This window comes from Oncorhynchus tshawytscha, linkage group LG18 (assembly GCF_018296145.1).
Source record: "Oncorhynchus tshawytscha isolate Ot180627B linkage group LG18, Otsh_v2.0, whole genome shotgun sequence".
NCBI lineage: Eukaryota > Metazoa > Chordata > Actinopteri > Salmoniformes > Salmonidae > Oncorhynchus > Oncorhynchus tshawytscha.
In genome coordinates, this window is record NC_056446.1 from 17,912,439 (window position 1) to 17,928,296 (window position 15,858).

At 40.1% G+C, this 15,858-nt stretch overlaps 2 protein-coding genes across 18 annotated transcripts in view; both read left to right on the forward strand.

Annotated features, from left to right (window-relative positions):
- The window catches only part of LOC112217621 (vacuolar protein sorting-associated protein VTA1 homolog), a 42,700-nt gene extending 37,153 nt beyond the window's left edge, over nt 1–5,547 (forward strand). For 3 of the 4 annotated variants that reach the window (XM_042300726.1, XM_042300725.1, XM_042300727.1), the window contains exons 6-8: nt 989–1,204; nt 2,629–2,709; nt 4,825–5,547. In XM_042300726.1, the coding sequence (XP_042156660.1) occupies nt 989–1,204; nt 2,629–2,709; nt 4,825–4,970 (443 nt within the window). In that variant the 3' untranslated portion in view covers nt 4,971–5,547. The remainder of the gene's footprint in view (nt 1–988; nt 1,205–2,628; nt 2,710–4,824) is intronic. The other variant, XM_024378045.2, reaches the window with a different exon arrangement.
- Nucleotides 5,548–9,558: 4,011 nt separating this feature from the next.
- The window catches only part of LOC112217344 (adhesion G-protein coupled receptor G6), a 59,353-nt gene continuing 53,053 nt past the window's right edge, over nt 9,559–15,858 (forward strand). For 9 of the 14 annotated variants that reach the window (XM_042300729.1, XM_042300731.1, XM_042300734.1 and 6 more), the window contains exons 1-2: nt 9,560–9,889; nt 14,451–14,539. In XM_042300729.1, the coding sequence (XP_042156663.1) occupies nt 9,888–9,889; nt 14,451–14,539 (91 nt within the window). In that variant the 5' untranslated portion in view covers nt 9,560–9,887. Of the gene's footprint in view, nt 9,890–14,450; nt 14,540–15,858 lie in introns of all 14 variants that reach the window. The other 5 variants (XM_042300739.1, XM_042300740.1, XM_042300737.1 and 2 more) reach the window with 4 other exon arrangements.

Here is a 15,858-nt window from a genome sequence, read left to right on the forward strand (position 1 = left end):
ACAGAACGCGTCTCCTTCCTGAGCGGTATAACGACTACATGGTCCCATGCTGTTTATACTTGCGTACTATTGTTTGTAAAGACGCGGAGAGACAGGATTGTGTAATGAACCCTAATGACTGCTTTCTTTGCGGCTGACTTGTGTCCCATATCACCCAGGGGACCGTTGAATCACACAAAACAGCCAACACTCAGTCATTTGTAACAGCCCCACCAGACAAAGACCAATGATATGTTTGTTTATTCATTCTCTAGTGGTTATTAGGGGCAGCAGGGTAGCCTAGTGGTTAGAGCGTTGGACTAGTAACCGAAAGGTTGCAAGTTCGAATCCCCGAGCTGACAAGGTACAAATCTGTCGTTCTGCTCCTGAACAGGCAGTTAACCCACTGTTCCTAGGGCGTCATTGAAAATAAGAATTTGTTAACTGACTTGCCTAGTAAAATAAAGGTTAAAAAAAAAAAGATGAATGTGGTACCTTCAGGCATTTGGAAATTGCTCCCAAGAATGAACCAGACTTGTGGAGGTTTACAATTTTCTTGGTCTTGGCTGATTTATTTTGATTTTCCCATTGATGTCAAGCAAAGAGGTACTGAGTTTGAAGGTAGGCCTATAAGTACATCCACAGGTAAACCTCCGATTTACTTAAATGACATCAATTAGCCTATCAGAAGCTTCTAAAGCCATTACATCATTTTCTGGAATTTCCGAGCTGTTTAAAGGCACAGTCAACTTTAGTGTATGTAAACTTCTGACCCACTGGAATTGGAATGCAGTGAAATAATCTGTCTGTAAACAATTGTTGGAAAAATTACTTGTCATGCACAAAGGAGATGTCCTAATCGACTTGCCAAAACAATAGTTTGTTAACAAGAAATTTGTGGAATGGTTAAAAAGCTAGTTTTAATGATTCCAATCTAAGTGTCTGTAAACTACAGACTTCAACTGTATTTTAAATTCCTCTCTACTTTTTTCCCTCCTCGTCTCCCCAGATGATGAGTATGGTGCTGAGGGTGGAGGGGGACCCTCCTCCCAGTCTGCTCAGCCCCAGGCTCCACCTCATTCCCAGCCTGGCTTTGGGGATCCAAACCAGGGGTCTGGGTCCATGGGGGGTCCCTCCTACCCCCCCACCAACTACAACAATATCAACATCCCCCATGGAGCCCACTGCCCAGCCAACACACCTGCAGAGCTCCCTCCACCTACAGGTACAGTATAGGAGCTATACACACCACCCTGTCATCCACAACACTCATCAGAGCCTTTAGATTGCTACCCATGAGCTGTTCATATCTTTAGATGGATCAGTGCAGTCTTTCTTTGTGATTACAAACATGATCAGCTCTAGCAGAGAGACAGAATGGTCATGATGAAGACTACATAGACTTGACTAATTATTTCCTTGCCTAGTTTGACTAGGCTAATTCTTCATCTGACCATTTTTCGCTAACTTCTCCTGATGTATAACAGAGTGGTGTTCCCCCTGACATAACGTGAGTACAGCTCTGCTCAAGCCTATGGGATACACTTTGCCATTATACCCGTCTTGTATATTTTGGCATTTTTCCTTGGCAGGTCTTTTGTGAGCGGAGAGACAGGATTGTGTAATGAACCCTAATGACTGCTTTCTTTGCGGCTGACTTGTGTCCCATATCACCCAGGGGACCGTTGAATCACACAAAGCAGCCAACACTCAGTCATTTGTAACAGCCCCACCAGACAAAGACCAATGATATGTTTGTTTATTCATTCTCTAGTGGTTATTATTAATATGTCACAGGCTAATTAAGGTTGCTGTTGATGATAAAGGACAACATAGGTTGTGGATGTAATATGGACAGTTGAGATTTATCATAGTTTCCTTATTGACTCAGTCTTGGCAGGCCGTGGGCGGCAGAGGTCTGTCCTGGTCTTGGCCTTGCTGACTTTACCCTGCGTGTCTTCCTGTTTTCCCTGCTATCACTCTCTCACTCTACCTTTTTTAAAGATCAGAGTCAGAGCAGAGCCAGGGGTGAAGGCAGGGGGTCAGTGAGAGCAGGGTCCATTCTGAAGCCCTGATAGGGTGCTTTCCCCCGGAGGCCCAGGGCCTGCCTGTGTCCTCTGTGATTACCCCACTGGCTCCCAGGCACAGAGGAAATGACTGGTCTCCACCCAGTGACCCCAGAGGTGCCCAGGCGCTAATTGAATTGGGGGCGACACGCCACGCTGCAAACCCCAGATCCTGCAATACAAACACATGAAATGTATCTGCACAGATTTCCCCCAGGACTTTCCTTGTTTTTTTGGACCAATGTAGCTGGAACCTGTTTCAGGAGTCTATACATTGGCTGTGAGGAGAAAAATTAACATTGTTCCAGATTATGATCATCAAATGTCACCTTGTTTTCATCATAGATCTGCAGTCAATCATCCGTTTGGTTGGAGTGAATGGACTGAGGTCTGGTCTCCAAGTGCATTCAAACCACTTGTCTTTATACATCATAAAGTCATATCCCAACGTTAGCCAACACATTTCTTGGTTGTGGCGTAGTAGAAGTTGAAAGTGCCCTGTGTTGTTTTTCCTGGACTCTAGAGGTTCTGGGTGGACTAGAGAGGTGGACTGGACTAACTCTGCCCTGTTCCCCTGTGTTAGCAGGAGAAGCCATTAAACCAGTGCCTGTTCCCCGAAGCATTCCAGCGGTCGACCCCTCACTGCGGAGTGCCACTCAGGAAGGTAAGGAGTAAGAGCAGGAAGGTAAGGTGCGAGAACAGGACAGGGACCGCATAGTACCCCCTTCCCTTCACCAGGCACCCTGGGGCTCAACTCGCCTCACACACACCCCAAAACCACCACCTCCTGGCTGTGAGGAGACGAAGGGTGGGGGCGTGAGGGGTGGAGAAAGACTGGCACATGGCAGGTCTCCTCATAAAATGCTTTATGGAAAACAGACTTCGGGCTCTTGGTTTCCAGCGCTGGTGGGAAAAATATGACCACAGACAAAACCCAAATAATCACTGGCTGATGAAAAGAAAATGACTACATTACCAATTGCAGTGTCATGACAATGCAGCATTAATAAATGTTAATGAATAGAGAGCAGAAAACACAGCGTTTGGTTGGCATGAGAGGTGATAATTACATGGCTTACGCAGCAGGAGCCAGTGTGATAATGTTACACAGGACGTACGGTGCATTCGGAAAGTATTCGGACCCCTTGTCTTTTTCAACATTTTGTTACGTTACAGCCTTATTCTAAAATTGATCAAATGAATGTTTTTCCTTATCAATCTACACACAATACCCCATAATGACAAAGGTAAAAGTTTTTTTTGCATTTTTTGCAAATTTATTAAAAATAAAAACAGCATACCTTATTTACATAACATTACCAAATACACTGAGGCACATTTTTAAAATTCGCTGCTAGAAGTTTATAGAATAAAAGTGTACAGTATAATATTTAAACAATGCTGTTCACCTGTGATTTGGCCTGATCTATTCCTAGCACTAGCGCAATTGCTAACTTGCGTTAGCGCAATGACTGGCATGCTAGCAGATACCCATAGACTTCCAGTCATTGTGCTAATACTAGTTAGCATTGGCTCGCTAAACTACCTCTAACTTCCTTTTATATTGGACACAGGAACATAATAATGGTATCCACGAGTTAATCTGACTCTAGGGATGTAAATAAAGGGCCTCATTGCCAAATTCCTGAAGTATCACTTTAATTTATGACCTTCAAAGCCAAGCAAAATAAGAAGAAACCGATAAACGTTATTATAAACGAATATTGACATTCTGTTTCTCTATTTGAGGAGGCTTTAGGCGATGTTTTGAAAACAGTTGAGAGTGCAGTGATGGTCTTTGACCAGACCATTTAACCTACCCTCAGAGCTGTGCAAATCTTTCCTCAAATGGAACAGCATTTGCATAGTGGTATATTCTGAAGGGCCAAGGTTATAAAATTACCTTAATGCCCACCAGTGTCTGCCTTGATTTAACACAAGTGTTCAGAATCTACCCAACCTCGGCATAACCCTATCATTTAAATGCCTGGTGGTAAATGGGAGCTTCTTGTGGCAAGCCACAAATGCATCCTTTTCCATGTGGCTAATACATGAATACTTTTTGCCTGTAATGTTTGTTTACATTTTTTTGTAAATGGGACAGTCACCGGTAGACAATGCAAGATTGGGGAAATTTGGTCCATGATCATCATATTTTAGTATATCGCTCACAGTAGTGGAGTGAAAGGGTAAGTATCCTCAATCATGTTATTATTCACCTCAGTCTTTCCTCCCTCTAGTTTTTAACATTTTGCAAAACCACATGTTCTTAGTCATTGTCCATACCGATAAATGGGCAGTAACATTACTTAACATATACACAAGAAACCTATCATTTTGAAAGACACCATTCAATGTTTATGTTCATGTTACCACAAATGTGCTTTAAAACATTTTGAATTCTGAAGAAACTAAAAAATGCTTAGCATATGTGTCTAGACCGACATGGTTCTTTAAGAGTTTTAAATAGTGTCTTTATATTGTAAAAATGGTCATGGGACTTATGGCCCGTGTCTCAAATTCTGGTGATATTGCAGAGTGTGGTTGGATTTGTGAAATGTGTTTTGAGTTAAGGGAGAAATCAGAGAGCTGTTTCAGGCTGGTCTGCCTCAGACAATTTATGACCTAATAGGGTGGGTCAGTGGGGGAGTAAAATAGGAGAGGCGTGTGTTACTCACACACAATCTCTCTTAATTAAGAGATCACATTATAGAATGTAACTTTTATTTTCAATAATTACACTTGTCTCAAAGGAACTCCTTATTCTTTGTCTCGGCAGGTGACGTGCGCCTCACGCCAGAGGACTACACCAGAGCTCAGAAGTACTGTAAGTACGCCGGCAGTGCCCTGCAGTACGAAGACGTGGGCACGGCGGTGCAGAATCTGCAGAAGGCCCTGAAGTTGCTTACCACTGGCAAAGAATGAGACCCATTGTCCCCCGGCGTCACTGTATCACTACATCGCTGATCTGGCCCAGAAGAACTGAGACCGTTACCCTATAATCTACAGCAACCCCAGCTGTATCCGTCTGAAGAAAGCAATTCTGTCCCAACATAACGTAAACAACAATGACATCTGTGTCTCCATATTGGACTCCTGCTGTGGAGCTTCCATCATGGCTGTCCATAACTAGTGAGTTGCTCACTAAAGACTTCCCGAGCCTGTATGTTAAGACGGTGCATTTATCCCCTGCTAATATACTCCTTATAGTAGTTTTCACGAACAACCTATTCACTGTATTTTGATAACACTTTTGTATGCATGCACGTTTTGGGAACGTACTCATGTTGCAGTTCAAAAAATACCACATTTCTCATCAATTTTACATACAGTAAAGTAGCCCAATGCTTCAAGTAGACAGTAGATATAATCCCCTATTTTCAGGCGACATTGATCTGCCCTTTTACAGTGTTTTCAATATAGTATCTATTTGCCTTGTTTTCTCGGGTGAAAGGACTGTCGTTTCTGCATCAACACATTTTAAATAAAATGTGTAAATTGATTGATGGTTGGTGACCTGTTTGTATATACTGATACTGTCTGCTTTAGTAAACAAAACTGAGGAGGACTTTTGTTCAACAAGAAAGGGACATATACGGTTGGTTTCCTGGACATAAGTTTAGCCTAGTCCTAGACTAAAAAGCTATTTTAATGGAGATTAGCCATTGTGCATTCTTTTTAGTCTAGGACTAGGCTTAATCTGTGTCCAGGAAACCGCCCCATAGAGAAGTATTGTCACTTTAGTTGAAAGCCCTTCCCTTCAGGAAACTTGGACTTTTGGATGCTCTTATCTTTGACTGAGCAGTAGATTGGGCCATCCTCAAATATGCAGAGGTTTCTTGAGTGAATTTTGTGTTTCTAATATTTCTAAATTGTTCATTTCATTTATCGATGTGTACTTAAACGAAGGACTCATTTTCCCGTTTATTAAAACGCATCAATTAAAGTATTTAGGTTATTGTTCATAATTTTATACATTTCCATAGTGATGTTGAACTGGGAAATCTTGAAGCATGCCAGTGCTCCACACCATAGAGACCGCAACAGTCTGTTGATGGGTTATTTGAATAGATTTATCCAGAACGCAACATCCCTCTCGACTGCTGTCTCCACTTGAACTAATTTGCTCTGTTTATGTAGCCAAGCTTTGAAGATGACCTTCTCTTCTCCCTTTTAGTGTTCGTTTGATAACAGTAATTGAACTGTAATGTACAGCCATTAGCGATTTATTAAAATGTGCTGAAACTCTAAGAGCAGATAATTGAGTGGACCTCACTGTGGAATGTTCACTCTGAAGGCTCAACATATTAAATAAATGTGTAAATCAATGAGATAAAAGGAGTGAACAATTCCATTTAGAACACTTGTAATCTCACCAGGGAGTCCCCTGCTGCATTACAAGGGGCATTGAAATGAAATGCTGGAAATTAAACCTTTAATGAACTGCATGATCCCTGACTGACATTTTTGAGTCCTGCATTTGCAAAATACCACACTGATACCTTCCAGCACATTTTGTTCATTAAATCAATCAGGTTACACTCCATTAAAATATGAATGAGACAGGAGAGGTACCATGAATACCAAGTCCTTTGAGTGTCCTTAGTCTTCTACTAATTCAGGTAATAAACAATTAGTCGTCTGGGGTCATGTTTAGGTTTGCTCAACCTGTTCAATGTGATTACTATGCCTAGTTTCTTGATGTCATCACGCTCATTGTTTTTCTTCATTGCCTGCATGTTGCCTTAAGAGTTATACAAAGGGCATTGGCCCTTTATCTCTCGACTGGCTGAACTATCACCACCAGCATCTGTATTTGCCTGAGTCCCTTCCTTCCTTGTTGATGGGCATGGTGTTGATGCAAATGAAAATCAGGTGGATTCCTTCTACGTATTTTTTCTAGCTGTAGTTGATGGGGGAGAAAAGTCGCACGTCAATTGAAATCGGTAATTCTCTCTCTGTGACCATGAACAACTGCACCTTAACTCTGCACCATGTCCAGTCAGCCAATGAGTGGCTTGAGGCATGGTAAGTATTGGAGGTCATGGGGACAAGATGTGGACATGTATTGCTTTCCACAGTTATTTTGCAACATTTCAATTTATATTGTTATGGGTTAGTATACCACCCATACACACAACGTAAACACTGCTCACATGACATCAATACTGGCCCTATTTAGCTCACTTGACAGTACTGGGGAACATCAGCTGGGTTTGATCATCCCTTTGTCATGATTCATTATGTACTGGTAGGAGAACAGCTACTTCCTTGGCTTTTGGAATAGTTTAAAGCCTCTCCGCCATTATAAAACAGCTGTGTCCCCAGCTGTATAGGTCACTCACAACTGGAAATGGAATCACTTTTGCCAGGCTATTGTCTGTCATTTAGGGAACCATATCTGAAAGTTAGTTTATAGCTGTATTGTCACGCCATAAAACTGTCAATGTTCTATTCTATTTTGGGATGTTTTGGAAGATGGGATAAAGTGCTTCCCATAGTTTCATTCAAAGATCTGTCATGTCTAAGTATCTTAATAGAACCCCCCAACCCAATTAAGGAGCTACAATAAACTCAATAGTTCGATCAACAATAGAATACATATCATTTTGTATTTTGGCTGTGGTTAAACCTCAACTACACAAAAGGGATGGCTTTGGAGAACGAAAAGGTATATGAGGCATGCATTTTGTATTCTGTACTTGAATCCAGGACACTCCATTTAGTATGATATATTGTGTTTCATATGGTAGGTATTCATTTGTGGATGTCCATCCATTTTGTACGCTATGTTACAAATGACAATTCGTATGATATATTACGAATTTGCAAAACGTGTATGTTATGAATTCTACTTTGTTGTGACTAACGTTAGCTAGGGTAGGGGTTAGGACAAGGGTTAGCTAAAACGGTTAAGGTTAGGGTTACGGGAAGGGTTAGCTAACATGCTAAGTAGTTGCAAAGTAGCTCAAAAGTAATAACTAGTTGAAAAGTTGCTAGTTAGCTAAAATTATAAAGTTGCCCGTGATCAAATTTGGATAGCTAGATGTTCACGTAATACAGACACCCACTCAACCATCCTCCTTTCATGTTTGCCTTAAGTAACCTGTTTTATGTAACCAAACATAACATATCGTACTCATTTGAGTGTCCCAGATGTATGTTTACTATGTTACAGCTAGTCTATGAGACCAGGCTGAATTCAGATATCCAACCCTGTTAAGTTATCTCAAAGGAAGATCATTCTAAACTGCCATTGAAAGCCAATTGCTTGGATCATTCATGGCCTACATACTAAATTCCACTATGCAGGAACTTGTTTCAGTCCTGTCCTCCCTCAGTTCAATAGATTCCATAAAAGATGCACTATGCAGAAATCACTCTGCAATTTCATGGTTGCTAAAATTCTAATGGTTCATTTCAGTTTATGTGGCAAAACAAGCAAGTATAGTGTAGATAATCATTGTACCATCTAAACTGCAGTGAAATATATTTTCCCTAACCAACCATATTGATTTTCAGCTGTTTGAAGCTGGTGTAAAGTAATACTGGCAAAAACTTAAGAACGGGAAGCATAGAAATAACGCACATAGAATGCTACTTAGACTTGCTTTAAATGAGAATGACAGATCTATAACACAACTTTGGGGGTTTGGGGTTCTGATGGTGTTAGACAGTTGAACTAAGCTCATTAAGCATTTATAAGATATTCTTCAAAACATTAGGAACATGCTATTTCCATGACATCGACTGACCAGGTGAATCCTTGTGAAAGCTATGATCCCTTATCGATGTCACCTGTTAAATCCACTTCAATCAGTGTAGATGAAGGGGAGGAGACAGGTTAAAGAAGGATGTTTAAGCCTTATGACATTTGAAACATGGATTGTGTATGTGTACCAATCTGAGAGAAAATGAGAAAGATCAAATATTTAAGTGCCTTTGAACAGTATATGGTAGTAGGTGCCAGGTTCACCGGTTTGAGTGTGTCAAGAATGGCAAAGCTGCTGGGTTTTTCACACTCAACAGTTTCCCGTGTGATTCAAGAATGGTCCACCACTATTTTTGATACCAACCAACTTTACACAACTGTGAGAAGCATTGGAGTCAACATGGGCCAGCATCCCAGTGGAATGCTTTGGACACCTTGTAGAGTCCATGCCTGGATGAATTGAGGCTGTTATGAGGGCAAAAAGGGTTGCAAACTCAATATGGACTACTCAGTGTATAATGAATTTTAAAGTTTTTTTTTTAAATGTAGCAATCGCAAATTACCCCTTTAAAGAATGTTTACGTTCATTGTGGCATGGCCTACTGTCAGTCCATGCTGTAAGCGTCACAGACACAGAATAAAACAATTATCATGGGACCTAATTATGTGGAATCTGTGAATGTCCAATTTGTCAATTTTCACAGTGTGGTGGAGAAGAAACTGCTGTAGAATTCTGGATGGGTTTGTAGCATTTTGAGCACATTTTCTTAACCCCTGGGACTTGCCTGCCTGGCTTTAGTTGAGGGTGGGGCGCCAGAGGGAGAGAGAACGTCCTCTAGCTGTGTGCAAGGACACGGCCCTGAACGGTAAAACAGCTTTACTGCTGTTTCCAGCATCTTGCGGGACGGGGAAAAGGTTCATCAATCGATTTGAGTTTCGACTTTGGGATAAGTGCGTGTTTAGCGTTTATACACTGAATTGTGATTGCCTGAATTAAGTTTTCAAACGTCGGCGTGTCACGAATTTGAAGAAGTTTCCAAAAGTTTTCCAAAACTGCAAACTCCAGTCGGACGACAGGAGAGGAGATAATATGATTCTTCAAGGAGATCAGCTCCCTCTCCAATAAGATAATGTAAGTTTTTTTTTTTTTTTAAGATTGCTCATGTCGTTATTGTCAATGCTGAACTTTTTCATTGTCTTAGAGATTGTTCTGAGTGTGACCAGAGGATAACTTCATGGATGTTACATTGTTACACTTTGTGTTTATTTGCTATTAATTAGCCTATTGACTCTGAGAGTGGTCATAATGTTTTCAAAACACAGTCAACATCTTGTTCTGTATAGTTAACCCATTTGACTGCTAATGTAACGCCGCTGGCCATATTGCTATAGGGTTTTCATAAATTCATGTTCAATAGCACTCAAGACATGGTCAATTATTACATGCTAAATGCAAACTGCATGATAATGACACAAAGTAAACTCAACTACTTTAGAGGAAGTGAAAGTAGCTTACATCATAGAGAACAGCTTTTTCACTAACATGGATTTTTCTGCCTAGCTCTACTGAACACACTACTGACCTTACTGAACAATAAAATGAGTGAAATTCGTATTATTTCCTCATCTCTCTGTATGCTGTATTGATGTATGCCACGTTTTAAAAATATATATAATTTCTACCAGATTTTGTATCTTCATAAAGACGATACATTGACATGTGTTGTCTTATGAAGTGTAATCAGCATGTGAGAAATTGCTGTTGAATGAGTGTTCTTATAATGTTCTTCACTGGTGTTACACAACCCTAGAATGTGTTCCAAAAGGTGATGTAAACTGAACGATTACAGACTGAACTCACAGCTTCCAGCTAGTTCCACCAGGTCCTCAATGAGGGACTTCTCTGACAGGACAGCGAATATTAAGAGATGTGAAATGAAGTCATAGAGAATCTGTTGAAAAGAAGATGAATAGCCTCTACCTGCCCCAGGTGGCTGATGTCAGTCACTCCAAAACACTGGGGGATTTAATTAAAAATCAAAGTTAATCTGATGCCTCTCATATCCTGAGACCAACAGCTCAGTGATGACACTATACCATTATAAGGCATCCTCAAAGGAGAGCTCTGTGAAGGGTGAGAAAGACAGGCCTTTAGCTATCGTCATGAATGTGTCTGGAGATGGTTCATGACTCTTGTCTAACCAGTCTTCTCTACTATAAGTACACTCTAAACATGTATTCCTACTAGTTTGGATATTGATAATACCGTTTTCATCTATGTTACTACTGCCCATTTTTTATTATGAGGGCCTGGCATCAATGGGTTTGATGGACGTACGTACAACGAAAATCCACCCTAGGCATCAGATGAATCAGTCTTTATGTGTTCTCCATGGGACCCAAAGCACTGACCTCTCTCTGCTTGTTTTGCATTCATATTTACATATTTTGAGAGAAACAACTTTCAACAAAGAACACTTTTTCTCTAATGTCAGGAATTGCATGAATTAATGTAATAAGCAATTAATTGAGTCTTGTTCTCTAGGCCTAATGCTATAAAATATGTGTAAAGATGTAATTCACTTCCTCATTTTTTTCTTCTACATTTGAAAGGCTACTGTCTACTCGACTGTTTAGGCTACTAAATAAAAAAAAGGGGATTGTTAGAAATGTCAACTTTATTTCAGAGGTTTCCTTCCTTTATACAACACAATCACAACCAATCATTTCCAATAGCCATATTAGTTACTATTTGAATAGTCAAAGTAACAATGGATGACTTTAGAATTATGAGAAAGTATATTTGTGGCTTTTTTTTGTGTGAAATTTGTATAGTCTACTTTGCCATATTTATACTGTTTATACTGAGTCTGTTCAGAAAGAATACTGACTGTCCTTTGAGATAAGGTCGTGGGGTTATAAGGTCGTGGATTTATAAGGTTGTGGAGTCGTAAACATGCCAGTTCTTCACTACTGAGTATTGTTTTCTGAATGACTATAAGAAAGGATTTTCCTTCCTTCTCTTGATGAGATCACCTCTCTTGATCTTTGTTTCCTGGTAGCCATGATGAACGTGATGAGGTAAAATACTGTTGTCTGAATAAAATATGACCAGGGATCATGGCCTTTGTGTGGTTGGCCTATATATATACTCCATATCGCTTCTCTCGGTGCTCCTTCTGCTTGCGAGGAAGTTGAATTGCGATACTCATCATCTTGTCTAAGTGAGTTCCCTGGCAGGGCTTTGAGTTAGGACGCAGTGAACTTGGGAGGGCACACAGTGAACAAAACAACAGTGGGTCAAGTTTTGTGAATTTTGTGAATATAACGATGTTATTTAGTCTTCATCGAAGCAAGGGAGAGGGTTTGGTATTTTTCCATACTCTGATGCTGTTGCTGCGAAGATGCTCTGAGTCACCAGGATCACATTGATGTCAGTAAATTACTATCCCGTGACTACAGTGATTGCATCTCTTCAGGAATCATTCAATGGGTGATACCTACTGCCTACTGAGAAAATGCAACATAGAAAGACTCACAGAAGCTTTGAAATGTTATTTGTAATCTTCCTCCAGCACCACCCAGAGCTCAGGCAACACCTAGAGTACCGGTGAACACCCAGGCCCAGGAATGGCTGAAGAATTGCAACATTTGCCTAGAACTAACACTACAGAAAGCAATACTGGGTGATTTGAAAAGCCATAGTCAATCAATCAATAATATAATAATTATTTCAGCCAAAATGTTTATTTTTAATTTAAAATCTGTAGAAGCTATGAGAATAGGAAGGTTCAATTATTTTGTGAGGCATCACAGCACAGTTGAGAAATATATGGCAAGTAGAAATCTGCAATGGTTGATGTTGAGAGACAGATGGGAGAGGTTGAGTGGAGCTGAAGGGTGGGACTAATAACAAGATAAACAATGTAAAGCATATGGGATCTGTAAAATGTATATAGGTTCAGAACTTCTGTGAAATAGCATAGTTACAAATAGAAATCAAACTGGATGGACATCAGAAATAGAGGACGGACTAAGAACAAACAAGAGAGAACTATTGTAAAGTAGACTGTGTCTGTAGAGTGTGTATATGATGTATGGATTGAAGGTAGAAGCAGAAGTGTTTATTAGTTTACTCCAATTGGGGGATCGGCGGTAGGGTTTGCGGGGAATAATAATAAAGGTATATTCTTTTAAAAGTATGTATGTCTATATAGGTACAGTATGTGTATGTATAAGTGTATATATATGCATGCGTGTATGGATATATAGATTACATTGGAAGCAACATTCTTTCCGCAATATTATGCTGATCCACCCTCTAGGAAAAAAACAAACAAAAAAAACCCACCTAGAGTAATTGGTATCAATTAAGCCCAGACCAGACGTGGCTATTGGCTAATGAAGGTAGTGTTTGGTGAAGCGGAAAAGCAGTCCGTCCAGATAGAGTCTCGCTCAGTGTAGTGGAAGTTAACAGAGGAGGCCCTTTCCTCTCCAAGATTGAGAAGGCGAACAGGGCCTCTTGGCAGATGCTCCATCCTGTCCATTATAGTTTAGGCCCACAGCAGCTCAACCATATGAGTAGCTAATAGTCGCTAACCCAGCTCTGTGAAATGACTTGGGTTTGGAGTATACTGTAATTTCCTGACTGACTGAGAGGTTTGTTTGTGTGGCCTTGAGTTGGTTGGGAGAATGTTAGAAAACGAGGTGACACAGAAATGTTCAAATGAGGTCATGGGTCACGTGTGAATTCAGAGAAAAATGACACCTAGAAACCAAAGAGAAACATCCTCACATGACAAGAGGTTGATTTTGTTGTATCTCTGTAGTAACCCCACATCGATGTACAGTATCTGGACAGCAGAGACCCAGCAATAAAATGTGTTAAGAAGAATGGATTGACTCTGCTTGCTATTTGTCTCTTTGTTCCCATCACATTGCATTGTTCATTCTGTATTCTTGCTGTGAACCTGGTTTAGGTTTGTACTGTTTGATTGTTTTGTTAGTGATTGATTGAATTCACTTGCGTACATGTTAGATAAGATTAGAGTGAATTTATGCTGACTGACTTGTGTATATATTTTTATATATCGATGGTGAACTCCTCTCAGACAATGTGGACGTTTCATATGTATAATTGTTTCATTTATCTATTACATTTTAAAGACACAGCTTTTATCCATCAACTGAATGATATTCCTGGAATGTAAAGTCTACAGGCAAGAGGGTTGTATATACTGTATGTACCCAGAGATCAAAACAGCCACATTGGTTATTATGGGCATGGCTAATGACAGTAATTGGTGTATTTTCCTTTCGTTATTATAATACGATTTTCATGTGAAATTCAAACACGGAGCATTGAATGAACCACCACACCGATGCAGTCTGTCGGATACTTACCACTCTTGCTGTCTAACTCTGGAAGTCATTACAACTGACATGGGATAATTATTTAGCATTATATAACAAAACTGCATCTGCTTCGCTGTGGTCCCTCGTTGTGCGGAAAAATATGGTTCCATACCACAGATACATAATTCAAATGTTGAAAGTGGACTCAAATTGCAGACCCATCAGTATGAATAAAGATACTGTAAGTGTGTATTCATGTCATTTATGTTACTGCATGTGTATGACTATAAGACGATAACCAGTATGTCGCCGTCCTAATTGTGATTTGTGATTGACAGGGAGTCTTACATCTGTGGAGGATGGTGGCGATGGAAGTTCCGTAACGTCCTGCCAGTTGCCCTGCTGTTGATGTCCCTGCAAAGACAAGGTACAGATTGATTATACTATTGGCGTCGCTTGTGTTTTCTTATGTTTTGAAAGTATTCTTCCTGAAATAAAAAAGACAAATGGATATTGATTTCTGATTGTTTCTTTGCGGTTGTTAAACTGTATACCATTGCTTTCTCTCAACATTGCCCGCCTTTCATTCTGTCTTTTTTTCCTGTTTCAGTGATTGTGCTTGTTGCTCTTCTGCTTTCTCATGTTCGTTGCTTCTGTTAACACTGGCACTCATTGTTTTACATATGTACCTTCAGAATGATTGGACACTGAAAGGCAATTGTTATCCACAGTACAGTAGTTTGGTATCAGTAGCTATCAGACCTGCAAGTCAAACTATGCACTGGGCAGAAACATTGGTGTTACCTTTATTAATCCGTTCATTGGCGACAACTGATATACGAATACTGTAGATTCCATAAAAGCACAAGACAGTCATGATATCTAAAGAAATGCCCAGTACATGGGCAGTTAAGTCTTGGATAAATACTTGTGGCAGTACTCGTGATGGATAAATGCAGTCATTGTGCAGTATTGGATAGTGTCACGTTAGACAGCGATGACAAGACACTTTTTTAATTTATCACCACCAGGTAATCCCGAAAGGGGATTTAAATATGTGTTTCATTACACTAACAGACTCTGAAACAGGGTGAATGTTTCCCAAATGAAAATGTTTATGACTTTGCTTTCGTGCTTTTTCATTTTGTCACGTGCGATGTTTGACAGCAAAAAAAAAAAAAAAACACGTGACAAAATATAATTTTGACCCGAGAGTGCCGTTGAACGTTCTGCTAAGAGTCTTTGGGCTCAGCATGTGTGTAGGTCTAGGCTAATGTGTTTACCACACGAGCTAGCCCTTTTGAAGCCAGAAAAAGGCTTCCACTCTGTTGCAGTTCAGGCTTTATAAAGCTCACACCACTTCTCTCACCTAGGAGATAAAACATTGTTCTCCTGCATGTTGTAAGTCTGACTGACTTGGGTATTTTATGCAGTTCTGGGTGTTCTGTAGTTTTTTTTTAGAAAGCATAGTCTTTTTTTCTATTTGTTACATGTCATAGTTGGCTGTGTTGGTTGGTATTGGCAGGCAGACCTGAAGCAGAGACATTTATAGTTCTGGTTGGTTTTCAGATAAGGCTTGGATCATAGGAGATTCAGTGCCGGGAAACAGGGCACTTTTTAAAAGTGTTTTTGGTGCCAGAGAGAGAATCAACAGAGTGATCTCAACTCGCAAACAATTATTGTCATAAAATGCTGCCCCATTTTTACAATTAAATACATACCATCTATCACAAGAAACAGGAGAGA